General features: G+C 42.3%; 1 protein-coding gene across 1 annotated transcript in view; it reads right to left on the bottom strand.

Annotated features, from left to right (window-relative positions):
* The window catches only part of pcloa (piccolo presynaptic cytomatrix protein a), a gene marked incomplete at both ends in the record, with an annotated part of 69,602 nt that overhangs the window by 5,544 nt on the left and 37,978 nt on the right, over positions 1-26,080 (bottom strand). Inside the window, 13 exon segments of the mRNA XM_080851754.1 lie at positions 348-539; positions 3,611-3,842; positions 3,931-4,002; positions 4,122-4,215; positions 4,790-4,816; positions 8,683-8,813; positions 10,078-10,128; positions 10,461-10,678; positions 11,885-11,952; positions 12,053-12,161; positions 14,466-14,591; positions 14,703-14,778; positions 14,881-14,970. Of these exon segments, the coding sequence (XP_080707880.1) occupies positions 348-539; positions 3,611-3,842; positions 3,931-4,002; positions 4,122-4,215; positions 4,790-4,816; positions 8,683-8,813; positions 10,078-10,128; positions 10,461-10,678; positions 11,885-11,952; positions 12,053-12,161; positions 14,466-14,591; positions 14,703-14,778; positions 14,881-14,970 (1,486 nt within the window).

Below are 26,080 nucleotides of genomic sequence, written 5' to 3'. Positions count from 1 at the left end.
GTATAAATAGGAAAAAGGACATTAAGAATATCCTTAATATATTTAATATATTTAGTTTATCTTTTCAGATCAACAGAATGTGGTCACTTTTAGATGCACTCCTATTGGGCAGAAGGTATAGTATCTCACTTCAGAATGTCAGGGATGTTGCAGGGTCATCACTATACACAGGAGAACACACAGGACAAGCAGCGGTGATGTGATCAAGGTGGTGAAAACAGGGGACTAGAAGAAGAGTCAAATAAATGTGGGAGAAAAAACAAGGAATAAAGGAGAGCAAAAGAGGAAAGGAGTAAATGATGAGTGCGAGGTGGCCATGCTGTAGAGGCTTTATTTGCGTCGTTTACTTGGTTGAAGGTGGTGCCGCTGTTGAGTGGTGGCTTCACTGGTTGCTACAGTGTCCTCTGGGTGCTTCCGGGCTGCACCACCTTTGCTTGAGGTGCGGGAGGATCCATGGGAGCGGGCTTGGCCCTCAGATGGGGATGGCTTGGACGTGCCCGGGCTACTGTGAGATTTCTCAATAGCAGGCATCTGTGTGTCTAAAACAACCCAAACCAAATGATTGAGCTTTGGGATACCCGGTCTAGGGTTAGGGTTAGGGTTAGGGACGTTTGGCCTTTGTTACACTTCAACTAGTTACATATATCCTTCTGTGTTCAGTTCTAGGATCAGTCCATTATTTGGAGCTCATGGTGGAGCCCTCGCAGCCTTGCTACCCTCTCTGGATAACGGTTAACGGTGGAGAGCAGCACACAATGACATGAAGCATGGAGCCAAAGCTACAATGACAGACTCCGAGTATGGAGATGAAGAGAAATGGGGCATACATACATCAAAAGAATAAGGCACAGAAAATAATAACAGAATTGACTTAAGAAGTAATACAAGTCACAACCATACATTAAAGGAAAACCTTTAGCATGAACCTGTGTGGCAGTCCCTGAAACAAACTGGAAGTTTGTTCAAGAAGACTGAATTCTTTCCTTCTATCATTAAAACTGATGCAATACATATTAGGTAAAATGGCCATTTGTATTACAGAAACCGCTTTGAAAACCCTGTTCTAGTTCTACACAGTGCCCTTATCACCGTGCCATACAGTGTGGCCAATTGATTAACAATCACTACTAGCATACTAATATTTTTTACACCAGGGTAAGGTTACTATGGGTTATGGCATGTGTAACAGCACAGGTTCACCTAGTTGTCAAACTCAGGAAATCAGTGTGTTACTAATTATGATGTAAAAAAAGGAACTTAACTGAAAACATTGAGGTTTCAAACATAGGTTGTTTCTTAATATGTATACAATGTATATTTTAGGTTCTAAGCAAACCAGTATTAAATAGAAAGGCTCATGCATCAGACAGTATGAGAGTGGGCTTTTGGAGTCCCAGGGATAGTGGATCCCTTTTGTGAAGTACTGTATTATGGCCACGTTGAAGGACCGCTACTCAACTGATGTCTTCTGAGTAAGCAGAAGTAAAAGCTGGTTTTGTCCACGATGTCACGAACATTTCGAAAGGATCTCAACGTGTCCTTAATGCATCTTGGGTGCATTCACACCTGTAGAGCTGTACTCTTGTGATCGGACCACCCAAGATGCATGTTACTGCCAGGTGAGAATAGATTCTAAGATGTTCAATGGTAGGGACTAAGCCACAAGTAAGAGAAGCCTGGTTACTAATGACTGGACCAGCCAGTGTCTGTATCAACCAGTATCAACCAATGGGCAGCTCTATCTGCTCTTCTAAGCCTGTCAAAATCAGTGCTAATAAATATATAGCTGAAAGCAGTGATCATAGGGGTCCAAGTAGCCCACAGCAGTCGCAACCAACAGTTGAATTGGAAGTAGTTAATTGGTTTGACCAGGTGGAGGAAGAGGTGGAATTGTAAAAAAATGTAAGTCAAATAGACCATACAACTACTACTACTACAAGTCAAATGTTTTTGCAGTATCACTTTAAGCACCATTACAGAACAATAAAGGAAAATGCAAGATGGTTTGTTATAGTGCCACCTTATGGTCGCCATTATGAATACTGATAATATAATTTAAATGTATTTTCATTTAATATAATCAGCCATTCACACTGGCAAAAATAGACTGCTGCAATTTAATTGGTCGTTAGCAGCCATCTTTGTTGAGCAATCCAATTGGTTCTTCAGGACATTTTAATAAAAGTGGGCAAGTAAAATCACACACAAGTATTTATAGATTAAGTGGTTCTTGAGATACCAGTCATAACATCCCCCATAGATGGAGCTTCACATGTTGGAAGGCAAGAATGCTGTAGTGATTGATTGTATTGACTGTACTGAAAGGTATTGACCATTGAATAAGTAGCTGTCTTAAAATGTCATTGGCCCATACGTTTTGACAAATCAAGATTCTTTAAAACAAGTTTGTATCAGCATTGTCTGGAGATGAGGCACACAAAATGTTGTGACAATCGCATGAAGGTCTGCAGACAGGTTTGTTTTCCAACCCTTTTCGTAAAATTGAAATGGCGGGATATTTTGGCGATAAAAACAGGCCCATTTGATTTTGGAAATTAAACAGAAACATAGGATATAAGAAGTTTTGCTCTGACCAATGTGGTTACTGAGATATGAGCCAAAACCTAAATGTGATTATGATAGTTACCCATTGTGGCCCATGTGTTTCATATTTGGTACATAGCTTTTATGAGCCATTAAGAATAAGCCTATCAAGCTTCATGAACATTGGTGATTCACACTGGCAAATATTGGCTGCGGAATTTTTTTGGGCCATTTGGCTTCAGCAGTTCTTGAGATAATGACGTGTCAATTTCATAGCCCAGAATGGATTATGTATACAAAACATGGTCTGTGTTGATGTACACTACTATTTTCCAGAGAATCATGTAAAACAGAGGTCTGAATCTTGACCTATTCACACTACATTCCATCAATTTCAATGTCAATGTGCATACCATCATTGGCTATCCCGAATAGAGCTGACTGACTTTAGTCAGGTGTTGGAGTTGAAGTAGGAACCGCTTTAAGATATGAAATGCAAAGAGTGCAGGAGCAGAATGTATAGCTGCTATTATAGAGCATAATGCTTTATGAACTTGCTACGTCAAGACATTTTCATTGGAGGTCCGTTATGCTTCAGGCCATGTTATACTAATAACAAGTGCAGGTTCTGAGATTCTGTAACAGCCATGTGCGAGTTCTAGGATTGAATAAGTAGTGTAGTTGAGACAGTAAAGTTTAAGTTAAAGTTAGGTTTAGTCACAGCTATGTTCCTCTCAGTGGACATCATTTAGACTGTGGGTATAATTCCTGGTATTGGCTGAGGTATACTTTCTTAGGCTAGTTGTGTACAAAACACATATACAGTAAAACAATGGAGATAATGGAACAACAGCTATAACTCAACCTCAACACTGACAATAGGAACTACAGGTAAAAGACCCACTGATGCAAACAGACTTCTAAATGGATATGTGGAATTTAATGTTACACAAACCTCTGTGCTCTTTGAAGGGAAATGTGTAGAAGTTAACAATACATATATTTAAAAGCATACAGAAATAGATAGTACCAGAAGATAGAGAGCTGGGAGAGAGATATATCCTACCCTTGGCTGGATCAGGGAAGATTCCATGACTGCGGCTCTTGGTAACAGATGATTTAGGTGAATCCTGGTTTTTGGGAGAACTCTGACTAGCATGTGCAGGGGTCTTAGGAGAATGCTGTCGCCCCTGGCCTGAGTGAGACCGACGGTGATGCTCCCCATCACTCTGCTCCTTCAGTGGTAGCCAGCGTGGCATATTATCCAGCTGTGTTGTGTTCGACAGGTCTATAAGCACCTATGACACACACATACACGTTATACATGTACTTGTGTGTCTGATGTGTATTTAGTCTCCATATCTGACTTTTTAAAACTGATCTCACCTCTCCAAGAAAGTCATTGGATGAGCTCTTGTCGTAATCCCATACGCTCACCTCCAAAGTCTTCTTTCTGAGCTGTAGTAGACAGAGGGGGGGAAAACACGTATGACTTGTCTGGGCTTTTTTCAACACGCTATTTATACATAATATTTGACAGGTACTAATAACAGCAACCAACAGTTTTTTACATATACCTGCTCCAAGAGGATGTTCTTGTAGATAACGGTTTGGTTCCACTCTGGATTCAAGCTCCTCTGGGCATGCTTTGATCTCCTTCTGTTCTCAGCGCTTAAACCAAACAACAACGCCACAAGAGATCAACTTCAAGGTTCATCAAAAATCACATCATCACAAATTACATGGCATGTAACCGTACAGCTAATGCTATTGTAATTGTGTGCTCTTCAATTACCACTACAGCCAATGAACAATACAAATGTGTTGTAAAAATGCATGTGTGGATGGCCTTGTGCATTAGCTTGACCATTCCACCATTTCAATTCATTCATATGAATTCATTATCTGACTGAATGAATCACAAGTGATTGCATTGAACATAAATACTTAAACATGTGTAAAACATCAAAGACACTTAAAATTGTACAATAAGTGTAATTGCTCTAAAAAGTTGCAATATATCGGTTAGAGACCCAAATATCTGGAATTTCCATCGGAGGAAACTTTTACATGGCAATTTTCAGGACTTCATAGTAATTTTCAGGAATGTTTAGGACATTTTGGGGAATGTATATTTTCCTGTGTATGCGCTATTGTAAAATACCCAACAAAGTAAGTATACTAATAAAAGGATTTAAAGGTATTTTTTATCAATCTTCATGAGATGTAAATGACGGTTACATACCTGGCATTTTGGACAACCATGACTTGACTGAAAGGGTCCCGCATGCAGCGAAAGAAATCAGTCAACAGTGAGGCAATGTGTGAGTGTGTGTGCATATTTGCATGAGTGTGTATGCACACAAAAACACATGCAAGTGACTGTGTGGTTGACTGAAAATGGAATTCAATAGTTTATAACAAACATGAAAAGATGAAATAGTTGTATGGTCACAGCATGTGTAGCCACAATGATCACTGATCAGTGACTTCATTGACTTACTAAAATACATAGTTAATGTGTTTTCTTTCTTCTTAAAAAAAACACCTATTTGTAAACCTATGCTGTTAAAACAAGGTTCAAGTTAACTTTAACATACAAAAGCTTTGTTTAAAGATCATTGTACCATATCAACCAATGACAACACACAATGCTCGAACCCCATGAAAGGGCACTAAGGTCTACGTTTTGGCCCCAGGGAGGGGGTTGATTTATGCACTCATGGAGTAGCACCAAGCCCTTGTGAGAAAGGTAACGTAATGTATTCATTTCTGGGTGTGTTGTTGAATTTGTGTCGTCTGAGCCAATCATACCAAGGAAAATTCTGATACGTGCTGTGAAGAGCACTTGTTTGGTTCAAGTCTATCAGACATCAATGCTTATTATAAAAGTGTCTAAACTGTTATTTAATATGTTGTGTTGAACCACTAAAGTGTAATCATTGCAGTGACCTTCACATTATTTAGCATATACAGACCCAATAATCAGACAGAAAAGAAAGCTGCATAATATATTCGGGACTTTATTTACGTAGAATATAGTGGAAAGGTAAGTTAAGTGCTTAGTAGTGATAGGTAGGTTCATTTCCTTCTGCCACGGAGAAAATGTCAATCAATACATCAAAAATATTCAGTCTCAGCAAAACTCCAATAGAATTTTTTTTTGAAAAGTATTGATCCTACAGAAACAATTCTTCAAATGGAGTGACACAATATTCCATATCCAGAGTGAAGTGAAACATTATAAATAAAACCAGGCTCAAATATTCAAATCATATAAGGAAACTATCAGATGAGTTGTTGGTGTCTACCTTGATTAATTCCCTTTTTGTGCTACCAAGTTCCAACCAAACACGGTGACAAGCAAGCCACAGGACAGAGAGGAGAGGTGTGTGATGGTGAAAAGCCATAGGACAGAGAGGAGAGGTGTGTGTGATGGTGAAAAGCCATAGGACATAGAGGAGAGGAGAGGTGTGTAATGGTGAAAAGCCATAGGACAGAGAGGAAAGGTGTGTGTGATGGTGAAAAGCCATAGGACATAGAGGAGAGGAGAGGTGTGTGATGGTGAAAAGCCATAGGACAGAGAGGAAAGGAGAGGAGAGGAGAGGTGTGTGTTATGGTGAAAAGCTATAGGACAGAGAGGAGAGGAGAGGTGTGTGTGTGATGGTGAAAAGCTATAGGACAGAGAGGAGAGGAGAGGAGAGGAGAGGAGAGGTGTGTGATGGTGAAAAGCCTTTGAACAGAGAGGAGAAGAGAGGTTTGTGATGGTGAAAAGCCACAGGACAGAGAGGAGAAGTGTGTGATGGTGAAAAGGAAATGACAAAGAAAGGAGATTTACTGTCTATCTTGGTTCATGTTTCTGTTGGGTTGCATTTTAAAATTCAAATTATGTATATTGAACATAAAATAAGATAGATTTATCTGACTTTGGAAGGGTTCACATGTCAGACATTACTGTACTTCAACCACTAAGTAGAATAAAACAAATATATATATTGTTAACCAAACTATCTTTTGTTTGCTGCTTTGAATTACGGTTCACTCTAGCTAGTGGTTGATGTTTACTACTAGCCACAGTAAAAGTAACCTCTTAGCTAACCTGTTATTGTGAAATTCGTCAACGAGATTGCGTTTTTTTCTCTCTTACTGTTGAAAGATGCAAATGAAGACATTGCATTTAAGGCTCGCCTCTAAAAAGAAGACTTATTTGACTTTAATTCTTGTCATTGAAGTCCTGACCTGAATTTGAAGCTAAATACAGCTGAGAGAAAAATCCAGGGGTTGAGAATTTTCATCCGAGTGTCTGCACGTAGGCTAAAACGTATAAGTGTTAGGTTATTTAGTGTCTGTTGGGTGTGAGAGTTGAGAGAAGGTGTGCAGCTCTCCCTCCCAATTTTTCATACTTAAACTGGCAGCAATTTAAATTATGTGGATTGCGTGTAAAGTAGCAGCGTACCACAATCAGTAAGGAAAAAGCAATGTTCGAAATTACATTATCTGTGAAAAACTTCCAATAATAGTACCCTTTTACTTCCAGACTACAAAAGGATCTTAATCTCAAGTAAAATAGCCTACACTTGTGAAAACTGGTTACGGCCCTGGATATGTTCATATCTTGGAAAGCAGCTCCCCCTACAGGATCTACTCAAACCTGTCTATCACCAGTCCTATGTGGGATGAACATCCATTTAGAGACTCTGCATTCAGCTGAATACCTGTCCTTCCTAAACCTATGTTATCTTTAACATGTTTTTTAGTCCTCCTACTCACCAAGATGGCAAAGAGCTAGTCTTTAACTTGATCTGAAATTGTGGCTCAAACAGTCCTTCCTCTCCACCTATTTGATTATCACTTCATTCAGTTCACTGTGTGTCTCTTGGAACACCCTGCCTATGGTCTCATTTCAACATTTCCTCCCAATTTGTTCAGTCCCTGATATCTAATCAAAGTACATTCTCCATAGAGGTTGATGATACTGTGCACTTTCTATTCTCCACATTGAGCACAGCCTCTACCCTCTATCTAGAAGGCAAGCTCATTTGAATCTGTCTCACACTTGGTGAACAGATGGCATGCAAAAGCTGGTCAACGATCTCAAAGCCGTTGAGGCACCAGAAAACGACTTTCTAATTTGAAGAAACTCTTCACCCGCTACCTCCCTCTCTGCAGATGCATTTGCATTATCCTTTGCTGAAAAGGTGCCGGCCAACTCAGGCAAAGACTGTTCTTGGCACTAGTCTTCTTCCCCTCTTGCTGAGGTAGAGCTATCTATACTCCCAAACTGGAGCCGGTGTACCACATGACCTAATCTCTTCCAATGTCACCCACACTCCTTGCCTGCAATCTGGCATGTGGTTAATGCATCATTGCTGTTGGTGCCAGTCTTTCGGCTTTATTTTTTAATCCAAGTGTTTTTAATAACTCAAAGTTCTATGTTCTGGTATGTTGCTGTGGTTACCGTGTGTCTGCTGTTGTTGTTGTTTCACGATTAGATGTCACTTTACAAAATATAAACACAGCTGTGTCGTCATACAAGTTGCCATAGAAACTACAGATGATGTCCTATTCCAATGTTTTATCTCTGGCACACTACTATGAAAGCCTTCAGCGCTGCAACATTAGTTGACCACAATTTTGGTCGAGTGACACCTGTCGCCCTGGACTATTAATTGGCCTTAGAAAGAGCTAAATAATGGCAGTTGGTTCATTGTGGCATGGAAACGGCTAGCACTATCCATCAGTTTATAAAACTTTGGGTCCAGCAGTAACATTTGCTTTTGTTCTAAAAAGTGCTACAATCCAAGTTGGGTTGATAGTGCTGTGTTTTTTTGGATTTTTATACGATTAGTTTACATTTCGGTCGTTAACCAATGCATTAAAACCCAGAATCAAGATACTTAAGCCTCCATAGTCTGTATGGACTTTGGAAAGACTTTTTCTTCATTCATAAATTCATCATTATGATCTGGTCTAGAAACTAATTTTCCTTTTGAAAATAAAATTAAATACTGCATCATTCACACAAAATAATTTCACTCGACAACAAATTCAATTTGGATACATTAAATGAATGATACAGTATATGGCTGAAATAACATGTAGTGTCCATATGAGTGCCATGCTTATTTCATCACTCACCCCCGTCCTGGAAGCAGGTACACTTTGACAAAAGGATCCGAGTAGCCATTGTTATCACGTGGGGACAGGTTTCGGGCTTGCAGAACATGGACAATTAAGTTTCCCAGCTGTTTGTCGTAGTTTATTTGAAGCTGCAAATTCAAATGAGGTGAAATCAACCCAACTGTTATTTCTTTTGCATAACATAGTAAGCACTTAGTGGACTTTTACAACAAGTTAGAGTATTTTTCAGAATGAACTTACAGTCTAGCATTACAGGGCATGAAGCCCTATGAATCCTGAAAATGGACGTTGACAATTCCTGTGTTTGGCCAGGAGGTTCTAAAGTCAGCTAACATAAGTTGCCCAACCTGAACTGATTACACCAACAGCAAACCTAACAACAAACCTCACACATCTGGCATAATCAGTCACACACCACCTGCTATGAGGGAGTTGTTTTGATAAAGCCTGTTCCTGTATTCCTTTGGACTCGGTATCATTTGTTACCCCCACTGACATCTAGGCACAGGGGAGACTTCAAAGTCTTTGGGACACCCTAAACTATGTGTAAATGTGTCAAACCTATATGTGTCTGACATGAGCAATCAATGGGATATTCAGACCAAGGGTATTGTCTTAAGGTTTTAGGGGCATAGTGTAGCATCATAATAGTTGTGGCTTGTAGCAAATGCATAGTATTACATGTTGGAGTAAACAATCTGACATTTGAAGGTTTTCAGTTCTTCTCCCATCTCAGGCTTTTCTTCTACTACCATCTGATTTTGGGACTCTTGCTCTCCTCTTCTTCTACTACCATCTGATTTTGGGTCTTTGTCATCCTCTTCTTTTATCCTCACCTTCTTACGGCCCTTAACATAACTCTATTTGCTCTATCTTTCTATCTCTGCCTCAATCAACACTATATCTCACTGCTGTAATTGGTAACCCTTCTATTTGAGACAATTATCATTGGTTACAGTTATTATTATATATTTGGATTTGACTATAGACACTCATTTTGGTCAGTAATTGTAGCAATTAAGCTACCATTTACGGTTATGTGTTAATTCATTCAGCATTCATATAATTCCTCATGTGCCATACCTTTAGAGCTTTAAAACCTCATAGTGCACAATATTATTACAAGTAGCAGCCTGATTTAATGAAATCAAATGTATTTAATTGATATATATTTAGTTGTTTTACGAAAGGTGTTGATTGTCAGACGCAAACCTAACAACCTTACAAAGTTGATGCTGTAATCTATCTACTTGTACAGTCCCCTTAAGTTTAGCATGCATGGTCCTTGTAGTCTGGGGTTCTCCATCCTTAGTCATTGCATTGTGTCGGCATTTGTTGGTTTTGGAGGATTTCAGTAAATGATTGAAATTGAACATTGTGAGTGACTCTTACCTGAATCTCTCCTGTCACTGGATGGCTCTGCACTTTAGCTGCATCTGCGGTCTGAATTAAAATGAGGATATGTTATCAAAAGTATTTGTAAATGACTTAACACACTGACATCCTATGTCAAAATCACTTAACACACATCCTGTCATGTAAAAATGACTTCAGACACCCTGGAAACTTCAGTAAAGATCTCGACCAGTTACATCTTTTACTTTTCACTACACTCTGATATAATGTGTCCACCATAATAGGAAGCTTTATTTTGTGTTTTATGTTGAGTTGTGTTTTCAGGACACACAGACAGACAGACAGACAGACAGACAGACAGACAGACAGACAGACAGACAGACAGACAGACAGACAGACAGACAGACAGACAGACAGACCTTGCTATGGCGCTTTTTGCCAACAGATGGTGAGCTGGGCTGTCCTGGGCTGGGGACTGCACTTGAAACAGAAGACGCTGTAGCTGAAATGGCAAGGGGTCCTTTATCTCCCGTAGAGAGAGAAGATGCAGAAGACACAGGGATCTGCTGCTGCGATACCTTCTGCAGCTCTGCTGCCAGCTGCTTAGGGTCCACACCTGGAGACCTCTGTCTGTCACCTATCAGTGGCAGGAGAAATGGAGAGATTATACGAATAAGCGATATGTAAAATCAAAAATCAGAAGCTATAATCTAGCTATAAATCCAGGAACTCTGTGTGTCTGTCTGTCTGTCTGTCTGTCTAGGGCGTTCCTCACTGACGGTAGTTCCGTTAGTTATGAGATTTCGCATGCAGCTTACGCATGTCATGAACCTGTGCATCCTTGATTTTGAAGATTTTTGAATTTATAGTTTTCGAGATATTTGTATTTTACCGTTTCCCGTAGGAAACAATGGGTTATCGTCTCCCGTCCCGTCGGCACTATGGGTAGTGACGTCACAATCAAACGCGTAGTGTTATTAAACTATCCTGCCTTCACTCAAAGTTCAGAATACCGTTGGATAGAGGAGGTGAGGTCCGCATTCAAATTCTTCTTGGTGAACAGATACAGACTTTTGCTCAGGTAATCTGAAGACAGTGATTGATTTGATCTATTCGTTTATTTTTAAGCTTCTTTATAATCTAAAGACAGTGATTGATTTCGTTTCGTTTATTTTTAAGCTTCTTTATATTAAGTTTCAAAGTTGATGCGTATGGGCCTCGCATGTAACCAACTCTCATTACCATGTTAAGTAGTAGGCTATATTGTAGTTTGATGTATTTGTATAAGAGTTAGCTTTCTATTCAATGTGGATGGTAAGCCTAAACCAGTGACCATGCGTTCATGCATCTACTGACGCAATGAGAGGTTTTCAGATGTGTCCCGATGTATCTGTTGTAATTCGTGTGTAGACTTTGTTTTCTCATTATTGCAATATTATAAACCTCAGTCTGCATTTACCCTGGCTGGGAGAGGCTGTCATTCGGAAGATACTGTGTGTGATCGCCTTTGCTCTGTGTTCATTAAACCTGTCAGAGTGTATGAATAAACGGCTGGGTGCCAATCAAAATCACAACGCAAGAGTGGCCGCTACAAATGGTAGCTTATATTGATAAGCCTCGGAGGCTTTCAGATTGTACATTGCTTTCCCATCTGTTGCTATGGAGTCCACGAAATACGCCCAATTCTCGCTGTAAGTTATGTCGGGCCACGTCGTCATGTTATCCTCCCAGTTCTGCACTGAACAACAGCTAGCCTACACCTACGTCTGCTAACACTACAGAATGCATAATTCCTACGGGCACTGCACTAGTGTGTATATAATAAGGGATGGATAGTAGTAACCTTTGGTTGGGTCCTGAAGCTCCAAGTGCTGAGAGCAGCTCTCTGAATCTAACAACATATTGATGTCCCTGTTTGAACACAAAACAATTAATAGTATATAACAACACAATATACACAAACATAATCAAATAGTTCTTAGAGGAAGCATAAGAGTGCTTAGATACTCACAATCTGACACACAACTCAGCCTCTCCGCACTGCTGGCTAACTAGACCCTGGACCTCCTCATAGGTTTTACCTGTGAGGACAATTCCATTCCACTCCAGCACCTGCATTCCTGGATATATACACACACACACACACACACACACACACACACACACACACACACACACACACACACACACACACACACACACACACACACACACACACACACACACACACACACACACACACACACACACACACACACACACACACACACACACACACACACACACACACACACACACACACACACACACGTCAGAGGTGGACATGTAATATGTAAACACTGGCTCTAATCAATCACAGCAAACCTACTCCAGCACACATGTTTTTCTTCCACAGCAAACTCATTCTCTGAAGAAAATAATGGAGTGAATATATAACATGCCACAGGGAAACTCAGCATGTGCAGATTTCACACACATGTGTTTGCTGCGTCCACACAAACACACACTGTGCTTGGCAACACTCACAGAGGTGGAAGCGAGTCTTCAGGTAGGCCAGGTAGGCCTTCTTTCTGTGTCGTAGAGTTCGTGCTGTTTGAAGGACATATGGGAGGCCAGATAATGAAGTATGTATAACTCACTCAAGGCGTGACATACCCAGGACCATGTGTTCTCACAGATTTTGAACTCTGGTGGTAGTGTTATTGTATCTGACCTCCCTCTTCCATCAGATCCATTCTACTGTTATTATCAGGCCTCAAGGACAATCAGTGAAATGACAAACAATGCTTGGAGCAGAGTTCTGTTATGTCTGACATTTAGTCTCATGTCGAAGCACAAAGCACATCACCAAAAAGAAACATATAAATGGAGGAAAACAGTAAGAAAGTTCACTGTGCATGTGTGTGTGGGGGTGAGAGAGAGAGAGGAGAGAGAGAGAGAGAGAGAGAGAGAGAGAGAGAGAGAGAGAGAGAGAGAGACCTTGCATGCTTTCTGCATGAGCATTTTAGAAAATAAAACAATGGGTAAAGCCATTCTAGAAGTGCTAAGAGAACAGTGACACTCACTCATCATAATTAAAACACCTCAGGGACAAAATTGCAATTAAGATTAGGACCAACCAAACTACACATAATAAATCACAACTTAGAAAATGGCATTACACATTGTACACAACCACAAACAAAAATACTAAGCAAGATGCACTGTTATTTGGCCCTGTAGAGAAATGATACAAATAACATGTATGACCCTAATCAGAGAGAATACATCTTACAAAGTACAGCCTGGCCATAGAGGTGGGCAGACACTGACAAACCTGGCAGCCCAAGGTAACCGACTGTACTCTACTCTGTAAGGAAATACTAAGACTGGTGAGGTCTTGCTTGCAGAAAGGAGAGGCTTTCATGACCTCATGAGGAATGGTTCATTCTTGCTACACAATACCTGACTTCCTGACCAGGGAAAGTCAACGACCACCATTTATTTGCTGATGTGTTTATTATTCATGTTAATATTCAACTCCATTTTTAATTTTGTATCTAATTTTTCGTGTCCTGTTTATATGCCCCTCAATCCGTATGCTTTGGCAATACAGTACAACACTGTACAGTACAACAAAGCCTACATGCTTTGAATTGTAAAATATATTGGCTCCCCATTCTCCCTTCCATCTGCCACCATATAAAATATTACACAAAGCTACCCCCACAAAGTAGACCCTAAATTCTGCTCATTTTCGGAGACGTGTACAGTCCCTCGTCTTCTTCTGTCAGAAAGAGCAGTGCTTGTTGCCTGCCTTGTTGGTTAAGCCCACGACATCTTTGATCAATAAATGGAAATTCACAGTGAGGTTATTGATGATGTACAGCTTCTCACTTCCTGTAGTCGAAACATTGCATCCACACTTTTGCTTTTATGATTGCCGTTCAATGTGTTTATTATCTAGAGTGTTTTGACTCAGCACCCTATAGCAATGTTTTTGTAATGTTTTTGTTGTTTTGTATATGTAAGGTTCTTCATAGATTAGCATGTTGGTAAAGGTTATTCTAGTAGTATTTTTGAAGAGGGCTGCTCCATGTGAAACATTCCTCTGAATGGTAGTAAATATATTGTAAGTAACCAGGGTGTGCATCGACCCCAATGGTCTATTTTAGAGTCTATTTTGTGCTGGTATAAAAGCTGTCATTCAGAGCACAGAAGGTGCGCAAGCCTGGAATTAGACAGGCCTTCAGTTTTCCTTCATTTTAGGAATTAAAAATATAGATTTTATTTTTCATTTATTGTCTTAAATAGGAATAATCTGTGGATCTCTTGCACAAACAGTGGCTTAAACAGTGAATTTCAAAGATCAAATAATGAGATGAAACAGAACATAGGAAAAAAGGCTGACACAGTGCATTACTGTGACTCCTGAGTCTCCTTACCCTCTACAATCTTTCCTGTCTGTTCCGCCGCTCCTCCAGGTAGAACTTTGGCAACATATGCTCCGATCTCTCCATTGCTCCCAGGAACCTCCTTACCTCCCACCACACGTATGCCTAACCCATTTCCTGTGGAGAGGCTTCATGTTAACACCCTGAACATAACCCCTGAACAGAAACAAACTGTGTCATGTGTATTGAGTCTAACAATGGTGTGTGCAATGCAGAAAGTTGTATTACCTGACACACTACGATCCTTAGGGTCTCTCTGGAGTTTGATACGGACATGGGGAAATGTGAAGTGCATGGATTTCATCTAAAGAATACAGTGCACATTTGGTTAAATAACCAAATGCTCTTTATTTGTTTAAAATGAGTGAATTTATGTCTTTTTAATGATAATGGTCATAATGGTCACCTGTCTCCTCTCTGGGCTATGACCATTTTCGTGCCGCCCATCTTGGGGCTTCATGTACCAATCGGTCTCCTCCTGACGTAGGTGGTATGCTTCTAAGACACCAGGTGAAGCACAATGGGTTTATATTCTGACAAAACAATGATTTCCTATGAATGGGTTGTTTCATGGCCCCCGCTCATCTTGTCATGTGATGAGCAGGAGGGAGCGATGGAACAGCCTGTAATGGGATGAACCTCTGAGGGAAAGAAATGGTAAGCCGAGGATGTTCTAAGAGGAAATAACAGAACAAATCAGCTGTTCCAAGTTTTTCAAAGATTATAATTATTAATGTGTAATAATGGTGAAATCATTGCAAATATGTTAATGAGAAGGTCAAACCTGTGGTAAGTGGTAAAATGGAAAAAGAAGTCATCAAATTTGGTAAGTTCCAAAACATTACAAGGCACTGTTTGTGACATAACTTTTGTCCACAGAAAAGACTTAAGCACTAACATTTTATCCCTGTAATGTTGAACACTAATCATGTTTTGTCAACAAAAGACAGCATGGTTCCTTATCACAGAAACTGCGATAAAATAAACAGGACTTGACCTAGTGTCATGGACTTGTTCGAAGAACTTATTCATTCACGCCGCTAGGCAGGGAGAAGTGCGCTGGGCTCTGGCCCCGCCCCCACCGGAGCCTATAAAAACCACGGCGCGCTTCTCCATTTTCCTTTTCAAAATCTTCGCGAGGACGTTCTAAGGACTATTCGACGCTCCATTCCAGACGGTCGTATTACTTGTTTCTATTTTAAACTTAACTCGATATGAGCTGGTGAGTTAAAGGTTCTCTAACCTTCACTACCTCAAGAGTGCTACAAGTTCGACTCGTTGTACAGAAAGTCGAGTTTCACTGTCTAACTTGTAAGGCTGGCCGGTCTCTGGCCAGCCTGCTAGCGTGGTTTGATAGCCTACTAGCTTAGTTTGCTAGCCTACTAGCTTGGTTGGCTAGCCTACTAGCATGGGGCTAGCCTGCTAGCTTGGGTTGCTAACCTCTGGTTTACGGTGATAGTGTGCTCTTTTAATCTTTCTTGTGTTTCAGATATGGTGGTCATGCTTGGGAGAAGGGCGACCGCTGCTGGAGGCAGCTTGAGCGGTGACGCCCCGGTGTGACATTTGAGGCGTCTCGCGTTATGAGAACGCACCGACGTAGGAGGGGGCGAGTCAGGCGCCGACCGGGGAGCGTTCCCCGGTAGGGCTGGGCGTCCCTCCGGCCCCAGGCAGTGACAGCCGGTCGCGACTGCCCTCTTGGTCGCCCAAGACCCTGAGATAGTGGCGCTACCCTTCGGTTTTTCCGGATCTCTCCGGAGCACATAAATCACTTAAGTCGGAAAGTCTGCTCGACTACTCCGACGAACATGCCTCAGGAGAGGAGGCGAGTATGGAGCTGGACCGGTGCCGCAGGCTTCCCCGGTTACATCCACTAGGCATACCTCGGTCTCCCTCGCCCGGCCACACGGGTGGTCAGGCATAGGCTGGCTCTGGTGGAGATAGCCTATTAACGGCTGGGCAGGCAACGTGTTCTACGAGCACGGCTGCGCTGCTACAGCGCTAGCAGGCGATGCTCCTTACAGAGCTGGCAGCATCGCTGGGTAGCAGTCAGGAGATCCGTCCCGCAACGGATCTCTCACTGCGTCTCACGAGCTGCAACTCCCAGACTCTGGGGAGAGTCATGGGAGTGAGCGTGGCAAGCCAAATTGAGGAGGAGCAAAAGAACGAGGAGGCATTGCAGGTTTGGATGCCTCGCTCAAGCAGCTCCGAGCCCCCGCAGTCATCGGGACAGCGAACCCCGAGTGCAGGGCATGAGAAGTGAGTTCCGCTCACCCACACCTCGGCAAAGGTGAAGGCGGGAATCGAAATCAGTTCTTGCCCGCTACGCAGCCGCAAGCGCAGCAGCCAGCTCGCACCACACAGGGCGCTACACACACGGGACGACAGCGCACTGCTGGTCGTGGCAAGGGCCACAACAAACACCCCGCCACCTGAAATTCGGTCGTTGACCACGAAGCGGGGTGAGGTGGATCCATGGCCACCAAGGAAAACTACACGTTGCTCACAGGCAGAGCTCATGTCAAGCACCGTAAAAGTATTCCACCAAGCACCACATTCCCACATGAGTGTCATAACCACTGCCCCTTGGGCCAGACATAAGGCATGCTTGTGTAACTTCCCCCAATTGTGTGTTCGTACACCCAATTGTATTCGTACACTATGCGGGGGACACCCCAGATCTAGCCACCACAGAGCTCTCCCTAGGCAGAGCGGTGGCAGGTCTAGAACTATTGAATAATGAGCGGGCCTAGGTCCCGACCAATTCTATTTGAAGCCCAGCTTGGCAAGCTGCGCGGACAGTTGGCTCACATTAACAGCGTCACTGTGGGTGTTTAATACAATAACAGTGGGTTACGTACAGCAGTTCACCCGCCCCCTCTGAGGTTCAGCGGTGTGACCCGGTCAGTTCAGAGGTTTGCATAAGCTCCACTCAGTCAGCGGTGGTGCAAGCCTGCCATCTAGTGGTAGCACACTTGCACCGACCCGACTTGTTAATACAGAGCCAAGGGCGCTGGGTGCCTTTGAGCTATGCACGGACACTTCATCATCCCCAAGACGGATAGAAGTTGTCGTCCAGTACTAGATCGACGTAAAATGAACAGAGCACTTAATAAATTGAAGTTCAGGATACTGACCCCACGCACGCTTGTTCAGTTCATACAACCAAACGATTGGTTTGTGTCGCTAAGATCTAAAGAAGGCATATTTTCATATACCGACTTGCCACAGACATCAGAGATTCTGAGGGTTGCATTCGGAGGAACTACATGCCAATTTTGTGCTCCCCCGTTCGGCCTGTCTTGGCTGCGTATTCACGAAATGCGCAGAGGCAGCCATCGTAGAGAGAAGGGAGGAATACGCATTCTCACTTGTCTCTATGGCTGGTTAACATGTGCCCACTCAAAGTCAGCGGTGGTGCAAGACTGCCATCTAGTGGTAGCACACTTGCATCGACTCGGCTCGTTAGAAAAAACAGAGACGAAAGCGCTCCATACCTCGACATTGCGCTCTATTCCTAGGCATTGTACTAGACTCTACCTCAATGAAGGTCAGTCTGTCCCCAGCGGGAATAAAAGCCAGCCAATCATGCACACGCCGGTTCAAGCGAACACAGGCGGTAACGTCCCTCTGCCGTCAAAGGCTACTGTGGATGATGGCATCAGCCGCGGTAGCGCTGCCTTGAGGGCTATTACGCATGAGGCCATGTCAAATATGGTACCTCTCCCTGAAGCTCAGCTCCACTGAGGACAGGTACGGTAAGCTGGTGGTGAACGCCAGATGCATGATAGAGGGTCATCATGCACGTATAAGAACGGACAACACCTCCGCTATGGCATATACAGCCGCGGAAAAAATTAAGAGACCACTTCAAAATTATCAGTTTCTCTGGTTTTACTATTTATTGGTATGTGTTAAAGTAAAATGTACATTTTAGTTTTATTCTATAACCTACTGGCAACATTCCTACCAAATTTCAAATAAAAATATTGTCATTTAGATCATTTATTTGCAGAAAAATGACAATTGGTCAAAATAGCAAAAAAGATGCAGTGTCTTCAGATCTCGAATAATGCAAAGAAAACAAGCTCATATTCATTTTTAAACTACACAATACTAATGCTTACACTTAGGAAGAGTTCAGAAATCAATATTTGGTGGAAAAACCTTGATTTGAAATCACAACTTTCATGTGTCTTGGCATGCTCTCCACCAGTCTTTCACATTGCCGTTGGGTGACTTTATGCTACTCCTGGCGCAAGAATTCAAGCAGCTCGGCTTCTTTTCATGGCTTGTGACCATCCATCTTCCTCTTGATCACATTTCAGAGGTTTTTGATGGGATTCAGGTCTCGAAATTGGGCTGGCCATGACAGGGTCCTGATCTGGTGGTACTCCATCCACACCTTTACTGGCCTGGCTGTGTGGCATGGAGCATTGCCCTGCTGGAAAAAACATTTCTCAGAGTTGGGGAACATTGTCAGAGCTAAAGGAAGCAAGTTTTTCTTCCGGGACAATGTTGTACTTTGCCTGGCTGAGGTTTGTAAAAGACCATAAGGATTGAAAAAAGCGGACTGGAGGGTCTTCTAGTTCGTCTTCTCTGATGAGTCCAATTTTCAGCTTTGCCCAACACATGGTCGTCTGATGGTTAGACAGAGACCTGGAGAGGCCTACAAGCCAGAGAGTCTTGCACCTACTGTGAAATCGGACTCATCAGAGAAGACGAACTTAGAAGAACCTCCAGTCCGCTTTTTCAATCCTTATGGTCTTTTACAAACCTCAGCCAGGCAAAGTACAACGTTGTCCCGGAAGAAAAACTTGCTTCCTTTTGCTCTGACAATGTTCCCCAACTCTGAGAAGTGTTTTTTCCAGCAGGGTAATGCTCCATGCCACACAGCCAGGCCAGTAAAGGTGTGGATGGAGTACCACCAGATCAGGACCCTGTCATGGCCAGCCCAATTTCGAGACCTGAATCCCATAAAAAACCTCTGAAATGTGATCAAGAGGAAGATGGATGGTCACAAGCCATGAAAAGAAGCCGAGCTGCTTGAATTCTTGCGCCAGGAGTAGCATAAAGTCACCCAACGGCAATGTGAAAGACTGGTGGAGAGCATGCCAAGACACATGAAAGTTGTGATTTTAAATCAAGGTTATTCCACCAAATATTGATTTCTGAACTCTTCCTAAGTGTAAGCATTAGTATTGTGTAGTTTAAAAATGAATATGAGCTTGTTTTCTTTGCATTATTCGAGATCTGAAGACACTGCATCAATTTTGCTATTTTGACCAATTGTCATTTTTCTGCAAATAAATGATCTAAATGACAATATTTTTATTTGAAATTTGGTAGGAATGTTGCCAGTAGGTTATAGAATAAAACTAAAATGTACATTTTACTTTAACACATACCAATAAATAGTAAAACCAGAGAAACTGATAATTTTGAAGTGGTCTCTTAATTTTTTCCGCGGCTGTATATAAACTGCCAAAGAGGGTTCGTTCTCAATTACTGTTTCAATGGGCGAACCGCCTACTCCGTGGACAGCGGCGTAATTCCCCCTGATCAGAGCAGTAGGCTACACATGCCAGGCCTGCTCAACTACGGAGCAGACCTGTTATCAAGAGGCAACCCGGGTGCCTGCACCCTCAGGTGGTAGAAATGATACGGCAACGCTTTTACAAAGCAGAGCTGGACCTGTTTGCCAACAGGGAGAACACCTGTTGCCCACTGTGGTTCTAGCTGGGGGCGACAGCCCCCGATTAAGCATAAACGCGCTAAACGATGGCCGAGCTTACGTCTATATGCGTTTTTCCCCCAGAGCTGTGGCAGCTCAGAGTTGTCACCTGAAAGGCATAGGCTCCTAGCCCCAGGTTCATCTGACTCAGTGGTGGCAACGATACAGAGCGCACGGACCGCTTCGACCCGGTCTCTATATACGTTAAAATGACGCAGTTCGAGAGGTGGTGTGTTGCGCGTCAACATGATCCTATCAACTGCGCGCTGGGCGTCATTCTGGAATTTCACCAGCAGTTATTTGAGGAGGGGAAGGCTGCTTCCACTCCCAAGGTTTACCTAGCAGCCATCTCCGCCAGCCACGCAGGTATTTATAATAAACCCCCGGCTATCATCCACCAGCGTGGCTGGGGTGAGACGTATCACAGTCCCGGGCAGGCACCCGGTGCCGTCATGGGATTTACTGATGGTGTTACGTGCTCTGACAGGGCCTCCATTGTGCCCCTATAGACAGCGGACATAAAATGTGTTTCGTTGAATACGGAGCTGTTGCTGGCACTTGTGTCAGCAAAGCACGTTGGTGACATGCACGCCCTGTCCGTCAGTCCATCGTGCCTTCAGTTCTCGATCGCTGGGGACAAGGCAGGGATGATAGTCTACCTAATGCTGCATACACACCTAAGGTGGTAGCAGCACCGTTTCGTAATCAGGTTGGCAGTGTTCTCGCCTCCTCCGTTTGCTTCGGCAGAGGAGGAGCGTTTGAATACGCTGTGTCCGGTGCGCGCTCTCCGTTGTTGGAGCGCACCAAGTTTTTGTGCTTCGGGGCACGGGAAAAAGGCAGACCTCTGTCTAAACCGAGCCTCTATCGTTGCATAGTATACAAGTCTTATAAAGGTTTGTCTCTGGACCCCCGGCAAGGCGGCGTGCGCACTTCGTGCACACTCGACGCGTCGGGTTGTCTTCTTCCTGAGCCTTGTTAAAAGGCGTCTCAGTGGAAGAGATATATGAGGCAGCAAGCTGGAGTTCTCGCCAAACTTTCATTAGATTCTATATGTTAGATGTGGCTGAGACCAATTTTTTTGTTACAATGCGTTCTGCAGCCAAGCGATCTCCGAATCGCCAGAGCCTAGGAATAACTAAATAGTACAGGTGTTCATCAGCTCTTACGCTGTAAAAGGCAGTGAACAGAGCCCTAAACATTGACAGTTTAGTTGGTGTTAGAAAGTGCTCTACAGGATGGCGATCTCCGAATCCCCAGACCCGGAGGAGAGTTACGAGTTTTATGTGTTCGTCAGCTTCTACGTGGTAAAATGCAGTGAACAAAGACCTAAACGGTGACTGTTTAGTGGTGTATTAAAATTAACTCTAGGCTTACGATCTCCGAATCTCCAGAGCCTGAGGAGAGTTACGAGTTGTATGTGTTTGTCAGATTCTACGAGGTAGAATACAGTGAAGAAAGCCCTAAACGTTGACAGTTTAGTGGTCTTTTAAGAAATAACTCTGTAGGCCGACGATCTCCGTTTCTCCAGAGCCTGCGGAGAGTTACGAGTTTTATGTGTTTGTCAGCTTCTACGTGGTAGAATGCAGTGAACAAAGCCCTAAACGTTGACAGTTTAGTGGTGTAGGCTATTAAAAATAACTCTGTAGGCTGACGATCTCCGAATCTCCAGAACCTGAGGAGAGTGTTTTGTGTTCATCGGCCCTATTGAGGGAGTGCCATGAACAAGATACTAAACGTGAGAAGGTTTAGTAAGATATGTGTTCATCAGCCTCGGCTTGGCTAACGCAATGAACTAATTAATGGGTAATCCTATGATCAGGGAGATCGGTGATCCCCTTGGCATATGTGCACATTGAGAACCTAGCGTTCACAAGCACGGGTAAGGTACCACCAGCTGCTGTATGAACCTCCGTGAGGGCAAAGCATAATAAAGTTGGTGTGATATGGTAATCACTGTATTTACACGCGCTAATGGAAACTGTCCCGTTTATTATATCGCAGTTTCTGCGATAAGGAACGTCTCGGTTACTTACTTAACCTCGGTTCCTTAAGCACGGAACAAGATATAATAATAGTTGCGTGATACAGTGTTTTTTCTTCTTTTGGGTGGGTGTTTCGACGCTCAGATTTTGATCCAAGGAAAATGGAGAAGCGCGCCGTGGTTTTTATAGGCTCCGGTGGGGGCGGGGCCAGAGCCCGGCGCACTTCTCCCTGCCTAGCGGCGTGAATGAATAAGTCCATGACACTAGGTCAAGTCCCGTTTATTATATCTTGTTCCGTGCTTAAGGAACCGAGGTTACGTAAGTAACCGAGACGTTCATTCTGGGCACGAAGTGAAGTAGTGAAGTGAAGTATACTGAAATAGATCATCCCTTCTGTCTTTTGTGAGTGAAAGTATTCACTTCAGCATCCCATGAATGGAATGTGATGGTAATGTTAATGTCCTTTTTTTTAAAAACAAAATGCTGTTAAGTTGTATGAAATACATTTTGTCCAGAAACACAAGGGTGTTAGAAACGGTGCCTTATAAAAGATGAATAAGGTGCTTACATCACGTGCAACACAGCATTGGTGACATGCATAAATAAAGCCTCAATACATCAAATTACATTTCCAAGCTTAGGAAAACATATAGATAATTTAAGGAGGAATACAGGGTGGCACATGTGTTCATGCAATCCCATGTTTTCTCTGTTTAAATCAGTTAGTGAAGTTCTGCAAAGTCCTGTGTTTACTTCTATGTGGCACGTGGCTTATACTGTATGTATACATTATATGTGTGTGTGTGTGTACAGTATGTGTGTATGTGTGAGTGTGTGTGTGTGTGTGTGTGACTTAATTTAGCAAACAACCTTGGAATTTGGCATTAGAAACAATGAAGTGTTAGCTGTTATGCTTGCATGATAACAGGCCAGAGCAAAAAGATATTCAAATGTGGTAGATTTAGATTTAGACTGAGACTGAAGTGACACCAATTCTAAATGAATATTTAACTATGTGTAAACAATAGGGCTGGGGGTAAACGATTATTTTCTAAACGATTCATCTGGCGATTATTTTATCGATTAGTCGACTAATCTAACGACTAATTGGACGATTAGTCTCACGATTATTTTTCTGTTGCTCGATTAAAACCATAATGTATTTCAAATAAATACCAAAAAAATCTTAATAATATACTTTATTGAGCACCGTTTTGCACAGCAAAAGTCCAACAATGCATTTAATGTTTATCTAGAGCAGGGATGCCAGGGTGAAATTGGACAGGGGGCCAGATTTTTTTCAAGTGAGATCTCAGGGGGCCGGATTACACTTTCGGACTGAAGAGGCCAAATACTGACTTTACACATAGATAGGTAGGCTATTTGAAATGATTCATGAAGGCCTACACATCAATAAGAACTTGAATTGGCACCAAAATTGCCTTACAATGAGGCCTACAATTACATAGCTTCAAGCAGGAGACAGTTACTCTCTAAAAACTTAACATTTTCCTATCCATGCAAGTAGCCTACATATATAAATTAGAAAGGCACCAAAATAAACTATAAATAACAAAGTGTAAACTGTTTTATTGTATTTTTTTCAGTATTTATTTTGTATTGGTTAAGTTGGTATTACAACATCTCATTAATAAAAATATATATTTTTTTAATTTGATAAAAATAAAATAAAAAAATAAATTCTCCCCTTATCACCCGTGGGCCGGATGTGATGTACAATCGGGCCGAGTGCGGCCCGCGGGCCGTAACCCTGGCACCACTTATCTAGAGGCACAGTAAAAATGTTTGGAACTCAAATGAGCCCTATCACACTTGGATGTGCTCATTAATTAAATGTTTTCAGTGCTCATAAAAACATTCATTCATTCATGAGCACTGCGCACCACCTTATGTGCAGCCCTGGCCTGGACATTGCTTGGCGCCATTAGTTGACATTGGCGATCTAACGTAGTGAATCATGACACATACTGTAACGACCAGTATGTTTAATGTGTTCATGTTAATAGTGTTGTCTGTGTGCCTGTGTCCTTGCTCTCTGTCAAGCACGGCAGCTCATGTGTTGCTATGCGCTGCAGGGGGCTGGCAGAGTAGCCAGGGGGCGGGGGCACCTGGTTAAGAGAACGTTTAACTTGTTGTTATGCCTGTTGACCTGGAAGTTCTGTGAGAAGCAGCCACAGAAACGTATGTGTTCAGCCGAAGTTATAACGGCCAATAAAGTCATTATTGAATCATACTCGTAGTGTCTGTGAGATCGCTACAATATAAGCTGGCCAACGTTAGTCCAATGTTATGTGTTGCCGTGCGTGGCGTTTCATGCTTTGCTTGCGGCAAGAGTTGAAGAATGTTGAACTTTTCGAGAGGCAATGCATGCGTCAGCCAATCATATGGCCTTTCATGCATAACTGACAGCACAGGCGCTAGCCAATCATATCCCGTATATGCTCACGTCTAGAGAGCGGCAAACTCAAAAAAAAAAAGATGGCTGCCAAACTCCGTAGATGGTTGTATTTGTACCTACAAGTTGGTTGTTTGACTTTTTTTTGGTTAGATTTTTTTAGAAGTTACCGAGAAATAGACACTGTACAATGTAAAAAACCCTTTATTGTAACTGAAAAGTACGTATCATAGGATTTGTGAGGTGTCTGAGCACCATATCTAATGATAGCATGCTACTACTCTCAGGGTAAAAGCTTGCTAGTGACGTGATTGGTTTGTTGACCTGTCAATCTCTTGGTTTGTTGACCCGTCAAACGTCTCCGGTATTAACAGAACCCCACACGCCAGACTCCTCCTCCGCCTTCCGTTGGATCAACGCATTCCAACGCAACAATGTGAGTGGGCTGTAAGATAGATGCTAACTAACGTAAATTAAACTGACACAGCTGTCTAACCGCTAGTAGCTAGCTAATGTTAACTACTAGCAACCAAGCACGAACAAACTGCACGGAGAGCTAAGAAGATAGTTACCTAGCACCACCGAAGTGCGCAGAGCTCAAGCTACACAACACACTGAACAAACGTTAAATTAATGTAACCAACGTTACTCCCCTTCACGAGAGACAATTGGCTGCCTCCGCTTCAGATGCTCCCACATCGCTGTTGTGCTGGTGTGATATGCCAACTCCATTTGGCAAAGACTGCAAATAACGACACCTTTACGTTTGGGACTGAATTTGAAGTATTCCCATACCTTTGATGATTTAGGGCGAGGTATTTGGACTTTTTCTTTTAATGGGGCTTTTTGCAGGGCTTTGATGGGCATCCTGCTGTGAGGTGGTTGGCGTTTCTATCTCCATTCTAAATGCGCAATGTTCGTTTCTGTTTGGGTCAACCACGTGTATGTTGCGAAGCGTCGACGTAAAAACAAGGCGTCAACGTAATTTTGAAATCGACGCGTCGACATCATCGACACGTCGCTTCAGCACTAGTAAACAAATATATTAGGAATATTAAGATAATATAATGAATTAATTTATTTCAGAGAAAAGCAGAGCTAAATAAATAAGCATTTCAAGCAGTGGCATGCAGAATGTCATAATAATTGATGCTTCAGGACAGTGGAACATCTGAATTGCATTTTGACATCCTTTGATATTATAAATAAAAGACATGCAAAATCATATGAGAAGTATTTATTAAATAAACAAACACATAAGAGTGAGTATGTAAAATTGTCAAAAGAAAACAAAAAATATATACTTTTCAGACCTATGTTTATGTATACCAGTACCAAAATATTATAAATCTGTAACATGTAACCCTGATTCTAGTATAAAAAAACGAATTTATACTATACTATACATTTTCAAGTTTATCAAAGGTATGTTAACTGAGATGTCCTTGCTAATGATAAAGAGAAGAGGTGTCCTGTC

Source organism: Sprattus sprattus, assembly GCF_963457725.1.
Source record: "Sprattus sprattus genome assembly, chromosome: 14".
NCBI classification, from domain to species: Eukaryota; Metazoa; Chordata; class Actinopteri; order Clupeiformes; family Clupeidae; genus Sprattus; species Sprattus sprattus.
Note: the sequence above shows the minus strand (reverse complement) of the source record. Positions and strands in the feature narration are given on the sequence as shown.